The sequence below is a fragment of the Schistocerca gregaria genome, chromosome X (assembly GCF_023897955.1).
Source record: "Schistocerca gregaria isolate iqSchGreg1 chromosome X, iqSchGreg1.2, whole genome shotgun sequence".
Lineage (NCBI taxonomy): Eukaryota > Metazoa > Arthropoda > Insecta > Orthoptera > Acrididae > Schistocerca > Schistocerca gregaria.
Window position 1 is genome coordinate 209,409,195 of NC_064931.1, and position 14,553 is coordinate 209,423,747.

The 14,553-nt window shown below is 38.6% G+C and overlaps 1 protein-coding gene across 4 annotated transcripts in view; it reads left to right on the forward strand.

The window, feature by feature from the left end:
* LOC126298804 (1-phosphatidylinositol 4,5-bisphosphate phosphodiesterase eta-2-like) overlaps nt 1-14,553 on the forward strand; it is a 428,484-nt gene that overhangs the window by 321,016 nt on the left and 92,915 nt on the right. For all 4 annotated transcript variants that reach the window (XM_049990266.1, XM_049990265.1, XM_049990268.1 and 1 more), the window contains exons 4-5: nt 10,335-10,464; nt 10,558-10,673. In XM_049990266.1, coding sequence (XP_049846223.1) covers nt 10,335-10,464; nt 10,558-10,673 — 246 coding nt within the window. The remainder of the gene's footprint in view (nt 1-10,334; nt 10,465-10,557; nt 10,674-14,553) is intronic.

Consider the following 14,553-nt stretch of genomic DNA (forward strand, 5'->3'; position numbering starts at 1 on the left):
CAGTACCGTGCTACAAAGGTTATACCCCTCAACAACAAAAATCACGAACTCTCGAGAAAAATATCCTCACGATGCCATGTCAATGATGCAGTGCATCAGGAGAACTGTATATCATTCACATAGGCATCTGTCTCACACAGGTTTAAATACCCATGAGAACAATCTACGATTTTTGCAATGTATGTACAAGGTTTAGCAAACAAAATAGTTGATTCTGATTCATTATCATCCACATGTGATGAAATAACACAAAACTACAATTGTGCTCTAAAATTAGTTTATCGCAAAGTCCAATCACTGCCAAACAACCTTGATGAACTGTGTTCTCCTTACCGATGACTGGAGAGGTGTTTCAATTTTATGCGTGTGTGAACACTGGATGTGCAATGACTATTTACAAAACCCAAAAATTGAGAACTTCCAGCGTACAAACTCTTTTTGCAGAACTGTATCAAAGCATGGGGGAAGGTTTATATATGCTGCACAAAACCTTGATTATAAGATTTCAGGTTCAGTAAAATTGCAAAAGAGTAGGTGTTTGAGATTGCAGCTATAGAATTAACTGTAGTGAAAGTAATAATTTTGTGCATTTATAGATCACTAACAGCAATATAAATGATTTTGTTTAAGTATCTTGATCTTGCTGTAAGTAACCTCAGAAGTCATGAAAGAACTGTCATACTGTGTGGTGATTTTAATATCAATTTTTTAAAGTAATAGTACACAAAGAGAGAACTTTTTTAATGTCATCAAAAGTCATAACCTCCATGTACAAATAAACTCACCAACCTGTGTTACAAATTCTAGCGCCACCCTGTTTGACCAAGTTTGTGTAAATGTAGAGAGGTACTCAGCTCAAACATTAAGCATGGGATATAGAGATCATCAGGCACAGCTTCTTACTGTGTCCCTCAACTGCCCTCCATCTGTGGATGGATATATTATATATAGGAGGATCTTCAGCAAGCTAAATAGAGAAAATTTTCTGCATTTACTATCTATACAAGGGCAATGTAGGCAAGGGGAATATCATGGAAATGGAAGAGCATGTAGATGAATTTGAAGTGGGAGATATGATACTATGTGAAGAATTTGACACAGCACTGAAAGACCTAAATCTAAACAAGGCCTCGGAAGTACACACACCAAAAAAAGTTTAGCATCACCCCGGTTCCCAGAACTCCTGAAAACAGGGATTGACTGTGGATATTGTATCACAGACACAGCCCCTTTGACTGTCACTAAACCTGCTCAAAGATATAAACAACCGTGCATGAGCAGTGCCTCTTAGACGGAGGGGGTCCGACAGCCGATTAGTTACAGTCATTCCACCAGGAAGCAGGTACACGACTCGTGTTGTCTGTAGTTCAACCATGTCTAGACAGTCAATACCACGGTTCGATCATGTCCGGATTGTTACTTTGTTCCAGGAAGGGCTCTCAACAAGAGAAGTGTTCAGGAGTCTTAGAGTGAACCAAAGCGATGTTGTTCAGACATGTAAGAGATACAGAGAGACAGGAACGCTCAATAACATGCCTTGTTCAGGCCAACCAAGGGCTACTACTGCAGTGGATGACCACTACTTACGGATTATGGCTCGGAGGAACCCTGACATCAGTGCTACCGTGTTGAATAATGCTTTTCATGTAGCCACAGGACATCATGTTACGACTCAAACTGTGCACAATAGGCTGCATGATGTGCAACTTCACTCCTGACATCCATGGCGAGGTCCATCTTTGCAACCACAACACCATGCAGCACGGTACAGATGGGCCAACAACATGTTGAATGGACTGCTCAGGATTGGCATCACGTTCTCTTCACCGATGAGTGTTGGATATGTCTTCAACCAGACAAGCATCAGAGACGTATTTGGAGGCAACCTTATCAGGCTGTACACCGTATACACATTGTCCAGTGAGAGCAACAAGGATATGAATGCCATCCTCCAACCGATAGTGCAACTATATCGTCAGCATATTGGCGAGACATTCATCTTCATGGACGACAATTCACGCCGCCATCATGAACATCTTGGGAATGACTTCCTTCAGGATAATGACATCGCTCAACTAGAGTGGCCACCATGTTCTCCAGACATGAACCCTATCAAACACGCGTAGGATAGATTGAAAAGTGCTGTTTATGGACGATGTGACCCACCAACCACTCTTAGGGATCTATGCCAAATTGCCATTGAGGAGTGGGTCAATCTGGACCAACAGTGCCTTGATGAATTTGTGGATAGTATGCCGTGATGAATACAGGCATACAACATTCCAAGGGGATGTGGTACCAGGTATTAAAGGTACCAGTGTGTACAACGAACTGGACCACCACCTCTGAAGGTTTCGCTGTGTGGTGGTACAACATGCAGTGTGTGGTTTTCCAGAACTCTTGGAACTGAGGTGATCCAAAACTTTTTGTGAAGTGTGTAGAAAACAATCCATTTGAACTACTGATAGTCTTTTGTGATCAAGACGTACGAGACACGTGAAGTACCCTAAGACTTCAAGAAGAATATAATAATTCCAATCCCAAATAAAGCAGGTGCTGATAGACATAAAGATTACTAACCTGTTAGTTTAATAAGTCATGGTTGCAAAATACTAACGCAAATTCTTTACAAACGAATGGAAAAACACGTGAGACAATACTGACTCTATGACTGATCTTAGAAGATAGGTTAAGGAAAGGCAAACCTATGTTTATACACATTTGTAGACATAGAAAAAGCTTTTGACAATGTTGACTGGAATACACTTTTTCAAAATCTGAAGGTGTCAGGGGTAATATACAGGGAGTAAAAGACTATTTATAATTTGTACAGAAACCAGATGGCAGTTATAAGACTCAAGGGGCACAAAAGGGAAGAAGTGGTAGAGAAGGGAGTGAGACAGAGCTGTAGCCTATCCTCATAGTATTCAATCTGTATATTGGAGATGTTGTGTGGCTAGGGCCTCCCATTGGGTAGACTGTTCGTTCACCTGGTGCAAGTATTCGAGTTGATGCCACTTCGGCGACTTGTGTGGCAATGGGGTTGAAATGATGATGGTAAGGACAACACAACACCCAGTTCCTGAGCGGAGAAAATCTCTTACCCAGCTGGGAATTGAACCCGGGCTGTTAGGTATGACATTCCGTCGTGCTGACCACTCAGTTACCAGGGGCAGACAATCTGTATATTCAGCAAGCAGTAAAGCAAACAAAAGAAAAATTTGGAGTAGAAATCAAAGTCCAGGAGCAGAAATAAAAACTTTGAGGTTTACCAATGACATTGTAATTCTGTCAGAGACAGCAAAGGACTTGGAACAGCAGTTGAACGGAATGGACAGTATCTTGAAAGGAGGATATAAGATGAACACCAACAAAAACAAAATGAGGATAATGGAAAGTGGTTGAATTAAATCAGGTGATGCTGACGGAATTAGATTAGGAAATGAGACGCTTAAAGTAGCAAATGAGTTTTGCTGTTTGGGGAGCAAAATAACTGATGATGGTCGAAGTAGAGAGGATATAAAATGTAGACTGACAATGGCAAGAAAAGCGTTTCTGATGAAGAGAAATTTGTTAACATCAAGTATAGAGTTAAATGTCACGAAGTCATTTCTGAAAGTATTTGTATGGAGTGTTGCCATGTATGGAAGTGAAACGTGGATGATCAATAGTTTAGACAAGAATAGAACAGAAGCTTTTGAAGTGTGATGCTACAGAAGAATGCTGAAGATTAGATGCATAGACCATGAGGTACTGAATAGAATAGGGGAGAAGAGGAATTTGTGCTGCAACTTGACTAGAAGAAGGGACTGATTGGTAGGTCATGTTCTGAGGTATCAAGAGATCACCCATTTAGTACTGGAGGGAAACATGGAGGGTAAAAATCATGGAGGGAGGCCGAGATGAATACACTAAGCAGATTCAGAAGGATGTAGCTTGCAGTAGTTACTCGGAGATGAAGAGGCTTGCACAGGATAGAGTATCATGGGGAGCTGCATCAAACCAGTTTTTGGACTGAAGACCACAACAACAACTACATCTAATGAATTGCGGGGTAATGCTCTCAGTAAATCTGAAACAAGTAACAGGTTCTATCATTTCATCAAAAATTTAGTGAATATATTCAAAAAGCCTTCCCCAAAAAGAAACTGAAGTGCAAAAACAATAACAAACCAAAAACCTGAGTCACAGCAGGCATTAGAGTCTCCTGTAACAGGAAGAGAGCTTTATTTAAACTTTCAAAAATAAACAGTGGTCCAGAATTTTTAGCTATTTCAAAAAATATATAAATCAGTTCTGAAGCACATTATAAAAGGAGCTACTTTAAGAGAAAGTGACCAATATATCAGGGAACTGTCAAACAAGACTAAGGTGTAATGGAAAGATGTGCAGAAACTTACTGGCAAAAAGAAAACTCATAAGAATATTGCTCTGTCCCATAATGATGGCCTTAATACTGACCTATATTTAGTTGCAGATTTGTCCAGCTTGTACTTTGCTACAACTGCAAATTGTTTTATGACAAAAATGGGTAAATTGCATGAGAAGAATCCACTCAGGCACTTGCAAACTTTGATATCAACAAAATAGCATGTTCCTTAGTACTGCTAATCAAGATGAGCCAGAAAAAATCATAAGCTCATTAAAAAATAACAATTCAGCAGATATTGATGAGATCCTTGATTATATAATAAAACTATTAACGGACTTTATTCTCACACCATTATCAGACATTTGCAGGTCTTCACTGTCACAGGGCACGTTCCCAGATCTGCTAAAATTTAAAATTATAGACTTTTAGCATTGCTGCCTGGATTTTCAAAGATTACAGAACAACTCTTCCTACCTTGGCTAAAAAAAAATGTCCGCCAGAATAATATAATATCAGTATGCCACCATGGGTCCACTGAGACTGCTAACTTCCATTATGTCAACCACATCTTAAGTGCAATAGACAGTCACTTCAAAAACTCAAGTATTTTATTAGGTTTAACAAAGGCCTTTGATGTTGTAGAACATTCAGTTTTGTTTTAAAAAAACTTAATTGTTATGGTGTGTGAGTGGTGTCAAATGAGTGTCTAAAATCCTACTTAGTTAATTGATCTCAGCTTACAGAAGTCCAACACAGACACACTAACACTACACAGAACTACCTTTCATAATGTATCATAGGGCTCTCTTTTAGAACCATTTCTTTTTCTAGTATACATTAATAATCTGCCCTCATGAATTAGTGATCTCTTCTTGTGTGTAAACTATGTGGAATTAGTACTATTTACAGATGATACCAGTCTGCTTATTGAAGTGAAAAATAGTAAAGATCTTGCCACTGCTGTAGGTGTCATCACAGATCAAGTTTCACATTGGCTCTACAGGAACAGGCTTGTCTTAAACCACAAAAAATGGTTACTCTGCACTTTCACCCCAGTGAAATAAATATGCTGAAAAACCAGCAGTTCACATGAACAGCCATGAAATTCAGAATGTCACTGTGGCAAAGTTTCTAGGCCTTTACCTGCAAGAAAATCTAAATTAGAACTCTCCTGCACATCTTTAAACTCCCAACTCTCTAAATTAACATATGCAATCACAGTAGTATCCAACAATGCTACTATTGAAACTGTAGAAACTGTGTATTTTTCTTGGACACACTCACTATTAAGAATTGATTTTTATCTTTTGGGGAAATTCTCCTCGTGCCATAGCAATATTCAAGAATCAAAAGACAATAATCTAAATAATAAAAAAAGTTTTATGTGAGTAACAAAGTAGCATAGTTGCCTAATACTACTGTACTGTAAAATATGTCCAACATTTTTTTGTATGTACGGGGGGGGGGGGGGGGGGGGGGCAAAAATAACCGGAATTTCTTTCTAGAAAGCAAATACTGTATTGTTTTCAAATACAATCTTAATCTCCTTTGAAGTACTCTCCATTAGCATTAATACACTTGTCCAAATGTTCATTCTAGTGTTTGAAGCACCTTTTAAATTCGTCCACTTTGATACCTGCTAGCACTTTCATCACATTCCGTTTTACGTCTTCCACATCCGCAAAACACTTCCCTCTCAAGTCTCTTTTCATCCTCGGGAGTAGGAAGAAGTCTGAGGGCACGTGGGTTAAGGTAGTCATCTTCATTGAGGCCAAAAACTGGTGAACACTGAGAGCTGTGTACGCGGGAGCATTGTTGTAATGCAGGAACCACATGCCAGAATCCCAGAAAGCCGGACGTTTTCGCGACAAACTTCTGCAAAGCCATTTCATAACCTCTAAATAGAATTGTTGGTTTACTGTCTGGTTTTGAGGGACAAATTCAGGGTGTATGATCCCTTTGATATCAAAAAGAGAAACAGATCAATATCGTTTTCACATTTGATTTCACTTGTAGAGCTTATTTGGTCGAGGTGAGCCAGGTGACTTCCATTGTGCTGACTGTTGTTTACTTTCTGGGTCATACCCATAGCACCATGACTCATCACCTGTAATGATTTTGTTTAAAAAATGTGGATCATCTTTGAACACGTCCTTCATTTCGAGACAGGCTTGAACGCGACGATCCCTTTGATCTCTGGTAAGAAGCTCCGGCACGAATTTTGCTGCCACTCTTCACATCCGCAAATGGATGGTCAAGATGCGCTGAATTGAGCCCCAGGACAATCTGGACATGTTATCGAGTTGGTCAATTCTCCTGCATCGATGTTCACTGATGAGATCATGGATTTTGTTGATGTTCTCTTCGCTTCGAGCAGTTGAAGGTCGACTGGAAGGGGGCTGATCTTCAACCACCATTTCTCTCTCTTAAACAGAGAAAACCATTCGTACACTTGCGTTTTACTAAGAGCATGGTCTTTGTAGGCTGTCTGAATCATCGCAACAGTTTCTGCTGTGTTCTTGCTGAGCAAGAAATAAAACTTCACTGCCGCAAGTTGTTCGTAAGAACTAGCCATTTCCTCATGTCACGTTTGCACTGTACGCACACTCAAAGAACTGCCAAAGAAACCACACTTCTCACTGTTGGGTGATGCAGTGTGGCAGAATGACTCAGCAGAGCTCCTACTACAACCCTCTGGTGGCGCAACCTGCTACTACAAGTACACGATGGGCAGCATTACGATTCCGGTTACTTTTGGGTCCCCCCTCGTATATAAGGTTTACTAATATATATAAACTGTTTTAATACATCCATACATCTTTCCACAAATCCTATCCTCAGGGATGTGTAAAAAATATATTTACACACACTCTCTCTCTCTCTCTCTCTCTCTCTCTCTCTCTCTCTCTCTCTCTCTCTCTCTCTCTCTCTCTCTCTGTCTAATTATAATTAATTTCCATGTTTTTAAATCAATTGCTCACAGCTGCTTAGCTTTACATCAACGGCTGCTACTCTCAGCTATCTCTTAAAATATTTGCAGATTCTCATCTGATGTGAGAAATGTCGTATCATTAGCATAAAGAACATTTCTGCAGGCCATATAGTTTCAGAGATCATTAATATAAACAATAAAGGAAAATGGGTCAAGTACAGATACCTGTGGGATTACTCTCTTTATTTTCGTGGATTTTGATCTCCCATTTTTAGTGTATACTAATGGTTGCCTGATATTTAGATAAAACTCATTAACTGAAATGGCTTATCAACAGCACCGTTATATCCTAGCTTTTCTGTAATAATATCATGTGAGCCACTCTCAAAAGCATTGCCTAGTCTATATGTGTAGCACAGGTGGTTACTCCCTTTTGCCAAACATTATGGATTGTAGTTAGCAGGCTTTCAACTGTTTTTATGGATGATAATTTTGCAATAAATCCAAATTGGTTTTCACTTAACTACAGTACTTATAGTTTTAAAATGGCTGTAAATCTATTTATGTACACAGTTCTCTGTTGTTTTTAACATAATTGGTACAATGGTTGTAATTATCTGCTATCACCCTTTTTATCTACTGGAAATGTATGGTAGCTGAAATTTTAAGCCACTGTGGGAAAGTGCCACCATCAAGAATTCTATTTATGAGATAGAGTAGGATCATAGAGATTTCATTAATTATACCAAATTTAGTTGCTGTCCCAGAGTTGCTCTGTTTACTTATAGATTTAGTAATTTCTCTTGGAGTGATTCCTGTCCATGTAAATCTTTCTGTTATTGCACAATGTAGTTGCAAAACTAGTTTCAGTATCAGTTGTACCATTATTTTACAGTACAAGAGGGACTGAAATAGAACAGAGAGCATTACAATCAATTGGGATAGTGTTTTGTGCCTTCCTGTGTCTGTTCCCCCTTTTTTAATGTTCTGGACTCCTGGACATTTACACTCCTGGACACTGCGAGAGGGCTGTACAAGCAATGATCACACGCACGCCTCAGCGGACACACCAGGAACAGCGGTGTTGGTCGCGGAATGGCGCTAGCTGCGCAGCATTTGTGCACCGCCGCCGTCAGTGTCAGCCAGTTTGCCGTGGCATAAGGAGCTCCATCGCAGTCTTTAACACTGGTAGCATGCCGCGACAGCGGGGACGTGAACCGTATGTGCAGTTGATGGACTTTGAGCGAGGGCGTATAGTGGGCATGCGGGAGGCCGGGTGGACGTACCGACGAATTGCTCAACACATGGGGCGTGAGGTCTCCACAGTACATTGATGTTGTCACCAGTGGTCGGCGGAAGGTGCACGTTCCCGTCGACCTGGGACCGGACCGCAGTGACGCACGGATGCACGCCAAGACCGTAGGATCCTACGCAGTGCCGTAGGGGACCGCACCGCCACTTCCCAGCAAATTAGGGACACTGTTGCTCCTGGGGTATCGGCGAGGACCATTCGCAACCGTCTCCATGAAGCTGGGCTACGGTCCCGCACACCATTAGGCCGTCTTCCGCTCACGCCCCAACATCGTGCAGCCCGCCTCCAGTGGTGTCGCGACAGGCGTGAATGGAGGGACAAATGGAGACGTCTTGTCTTCAGCGATGAGAGTCGCTTCTGCCTTGGTGCCAATGATGGTCGTATGCGTGTTTGGTGCCGAGCAGGTAAGCGCCACAATCAGGACTGCATGCGACCGAGGCACACAGGGCCAACACCCGGCATCATGGTGTGGGGAGCGATCTCCTACACTGGCCGTACACCTCTGGTGATCGTCGAGGTGACACTGAATAGTGCACGGTACATCCAAACCGTCATCGAACTCATCGTTCTACCATTCCTAGACCGGCAAGGGAACTTGCTGTTCCAACAGGACAATGCACGTCCGCATGTATCCCGTGCCACCCAACGTGCTTTAGAAGGTGTAAGTCAACTACCCTGGCCAGCAAGGTCTCCAGATCTGTCCCCCATTGAGCATGTTTGGGACTGGATGAAGCGTCGTCTCACGCGGTCTGCACGTCCAGCACGAACGCTGGTCCAACTGAGGTGCCAGATGGAAATGGCATGGCAAGCTGTTCCACAGGACTACATCCAGCATCTCTACGATCGTCTCCATGGGAGAATAGCAGCCTGCATTGCTGCGAAAGGTGGATATACACTGTACTAGTGCCGACATTGTGTACGCTCTGTTGGCTGTATCTATGTGCCTGTGGTTCTGTCAGTGTGATCATGTGATGTATCTGACCCCAGGAATGTGTCAATAACGTTTCCCCTTCCTGGGACAATGAATTCACGGTGTTCTTATTTCAATTTTCAGGAGTGTATTACTGAAATTTACAATGTTTTCCATATTTGGTTTGCCTTCACTCCTCTATTTTCAGACTTGTAACTTTTTAATTCTTCTTGTTTACATTCCAATTAGAAATTCTATCTTTGAGCATAAATTGAAGTATCCTAATTTTATTTAATCATGGGCTGTACCATTTCTTTGTATGTTGTGGTTTGTGTATATTGCTACCATAGTGTGGCATCTTTTATAATAGAAGACAACTGTTTTCCAACTGGTTTTAATTTTTATGGTTAATATGTATTGTATTTCTGCCCTCACTATGGAAGACTAAAGAAAAAAAAACTGTCAATGCTGTCTTGTTTAGATTCAACAGTTTAGATTCAGGAGACACAATTGTAAGCTTGAGTTTTTGAAATTTTATTTTATAACATTTGATGCAAATTTATGAGATCTGAGGTATGGCATCATTTCTGATCAGCTGTTTTTCCTGGCTGTTATACAAAGAAATTTCAGTTTTGTTCTGTTTAGTGCTGACCCTATGCGGCCCTTTAAGTAATAATGCACATCAACCTTAGATATGAAAATTGTGCAAATATATATTAGTGTTAAAGTCAGTCTAGTGTATTATGCCTAGAATCTTTGAGTTGATTTGTATGAATCTTTAGGAACTCACATTTTTTTAATCTCTTAGGTGGTTAAAACAACAATTTCAAGAGGCAGATGAAGATGAAAATGGTAGCTTGAACTTTGAAGAATGTCTGAGACTTTTAAAGCAGCTCAATGTGAAGATGGTGAAATCAGAAGTAAAGAAAAAATTTGAGGTATAATTAGTTGGCACACTTTACTGCAGTTTATTATGATTCCTGTGAACTTCAGCGCTATTGCATACTAAACCACTCTTCTCACTTTTCCAGATTGCCAATACTAACAAGAACTTACGAGATGGAGAACAAGTTTTAGATTCAGAGGAGTTTGTTGGTTTCTTCTTTAGCCTCATGTCAAGAGAAGAACTGAAGCCATTATTTATTAGGTGAGTGCATCATAAGTGTTCAGTAATAATGTAACCTAGAAATCTCTCTCTTTGTGTGTCCACATTCTGCTGATTCTGTGAAGCTAACCAAGGGAATAAAATAAAAGTATAAATGCCCTCCTCTACTGTACATGCCATTATAATAGTATAAATAAAGCTAATATATATAATAGGCCCTATGCATAACCTGACATAAGTAACATTACATAAGCCACATCTTTTTAAGTAGCAGTCAGACAAATATTAGGACTAATACTACTTTTCATATTGTATATCATATACTTTTCATTTTGACAAGCGCACTACTGTAATGAAAACTTTATTTTAATTTCTATAACATTGTTAATGTTATAAACAAAACACACTAGTATTGTGAACACAATCTGTAATTACCTAGTATTCATTGAAATGCTGGTCAAATATCTTCTGCTCACTGAGATTAATCCTGAAGACTTATTTCATCATAGAGGCTGTAGGAAGAAAAAATCACCAACTGTGTATTACTTCCAGTTTCTTTGTGTACGTGTGTGAGTTGAAACGTCTTTTTCTGTATTTGAATGGAGAGGGCTCAGTATGCTAAACGCTTTTAGTTCTGAGTGTCTGTATTCCTTCAGACATTTCATTAAGCTGATGCAGTCATTCTGAGGATTATATGTGTCTTGTAGTACTGGATACTGTAATTAGTCTGAAACATTGTGTTGTTTTCTACAAACATTGTGTGTTAAAGCTCTGTCACATGACTGTAAGTCTCTCTTCTTTTGATGAGTTGCCAGCAGGTTGTGCGGTTATTAAATCCTCAGCTCACTATCACACCCCATTTCTGTCACACATCAACTTCATCAGCTTGTATGTCATTTCTGCACAACAATATTTTAGTGCATAAAAGAGAAGGGAAAGATGCAGTCTAAGGCAACAGTTTTTATTCCTCATCATTTTAGGAAACTGTTCTTTGGATGGCCACAAATTTTATTTCTGGAATTCAAATAATTTTTTTGATTTTACTGTCCATTTTGTAGATTTGTAGCAATTTGTTAACTGCATGAAAAGACAGCTAGTACCAAAATTGAGCAAATTATCCTCAATGAAAGCAAAAAAACTTAAGAAAGAAAGGAAGCAAAATATTATCATAGCAGCTGATTTCAATGTAAAGGTAATAAGTCATGACAATAGCTCAAACCAGTTTATTGACTTAATTCAGAACTCTGGTTTTAAACTAAATTTTTGTGAAGTCACTAGAGAAAATGCTTGTTCAACCACTTCTATGGACAATATCTTAACAAATTGCATTTTTTACAGGGAAAACAAATTCTGTGTAGACTTTGGGATTTCTGATCATTCTGCACTGTTTATTCAGCTGCCAGGAATAAATAAACCAAATATTAAAAGAAATGTTTTACGAAAAGAAACTTTTGTAGAAATAACTCGAATTTGTTCTGTGTCAAAATAGATGCAGTAAAATGGTACATAGATAATAGTGTGTCATCTACTGAGAACTTTGATAAATTTTCAACAAGTTTTCTCAAGGTATTCAATGAATCATTCCCACCTAGGATCTGGCACTGGAAAGCCAAAAGTAAACTACATTGAATTATTTCAGTCTTAAAAATATCTACTGTGAAGAAACAAGAGCTACATAGAAATCTGAAACACAATAAAAATCTTGAGTTTATTGGCAGTAAGGTCTGTTATTAAATCTAAGTTAGGTACAACAGTTAACAACCTGGAAACTTCAAAAATTAAACAAAACAACAGCACTATTTTGAACCCTGTTCAAATAGCTCATGGCTTTATTAAATTTCTAATAAATGTAGCATAATCTAATGATGGTGTGATTACTTATTAATTTTCTTTGGCATGGACCCAAATAGTGCCCTCTTGTGACAAAAACCCTGAACCAAAGATGTAAAATATGCTATTTTGTTTTTAAACAACAAAAACTTTGAAAGGTGGGATCGAATAGCCACAAAGTTATCAAATTTGTGTGTAATGAAATAGCACACTCTCCATCTTTAAATGATTGATCAGTCATTTGAGCAAGTAAACTTCCCTTACGTACTTAAGTATGCAGAGGAAAAACCACAAAAAAAGATCAGGGGAGGTATGAGAAATTACCATCCCATCTCTATCCTGTGAGTGTTATCCAAAGCATTTGAAAAAATAACTATAGTCGTGATAACTAATTTTATTGTGGAACATAATGTTATTGTCAAGAGCCAATATGGGTTCCAAAAAGAGAAAAGCACCATGAATGAAATTAATGCAAAAAAACTTATTATTGAACAAAAGCAATAAAGTGGCAGGGATCATCTGCAACTTTACAAAGGCATTCGAGTCAGTGAATCAATCCATGTTGTTTCATAAACTAGGCAGGTACAGCATCAGACAAAATGCTCTGCAGGAACACGGGTCTCATCTGAGAGACAGAAGCCAAAGGTAACCATAACATCCAATACCAGAAATTATGCCTCTCTGCGGGATACAATTTTACATAGAGCCCCTGAAGGCTCAATCTTAGGGCCAATCTTGTTTCTCTTTTACATACATGATTTACCTGTCAACATCTGTGCCCAACCAGTCATGCTTGCCAGTAATACCTCAGTACTTATGGAAAAAGAAAATGTGAGGGAAATTCTAGATGGCATAATAAACATGTTAAACAGCTTAGATACATGGTTTCAACAAAATGGACTTAATATTTCAAAGACCCTGTTTTTTTTAATTTTTTAACCAAACAATAAGAAATGAATGACGCCAATTTTGTGCATAAAAATCAAGTTATGAAAGGAGCTCAGTCTATCAAATTCTTGGAACTCACCTTGGTCAAAAATTTTAGCTGGCAAGGGCACAGATTATTTAGCTACTAAATGAAAGAACCCTGCTTTTGTAATGGAGATACTGTCTAGTGTACCAGACATAAGCAGCAGAAAAGTGGTATACCATTGTTACATTGAATTCATAATTAGATATTTTTTAGTCTTTTGGGGGAATTCAAACCATATGTCACAAATCCTGCTAATGCAAAACAGAATTGTTAGAAAGATGTGTGCCCCTCCTGCCAATGTAAAAAAGAATTGTTAGAAAGATGTGTGACCCTCCAAGAACATCCTGTCACCCATTATTCAAGAATGTAAATGTATTACTTATCCCTACATTGTACATATTTGAGATTATCATCTTTTTACATAGTGATTCTGAAGTAACTGAAGAAAACCTTTTCAAACATATGTACAACACCAGACACAAAGAAAATTTCCTGCTTCCAACACATCATTTAAAACTCTACCAACAGACATCTCAGCATGTAATAATAAAAGTCTTCAATAAGCTCAAGGGTAGAGATGTACTGAGTATGGAGATAGATTCATTGGAGTGAAAACTGCGTGATCTCCTAATGGAAAAATTCTACTATTCAACTGAGAAATTCATGAATGATTAGATGAGCATCTCAACAGTGTGACTACTTAATAGCATAGTGTTGTGTTTAATATTGTATGTATAAAATAATGTCTGAAAAATTTAGACATTAAGTACTGGCACATCATGAGAAACATAATTTAATAATATTATTGTATTCATCATAAATCTATTCTGTTAAAAAGTAGTGTAAGATAATTACACAACTGTGTATATCATAAGTCAAAAATTGACATTTCTTTTATACAGTACACTCAGATGACCTGTAAAATGTATGTCATGAGATCTATAAAATATAAATACGAAAGAGTATAAGATAATCTTTTGAAAGATGTAGATTCAAACTAAATGTCATAAACCATCTGTTACTGGTTTGGTCATCTCTTGTTCTGGAGAGACAGAATCCTTCATCAGGATGCTTACACCCTTGGAAGGAACATCATATCTGTGTTATTATTTATTTAAA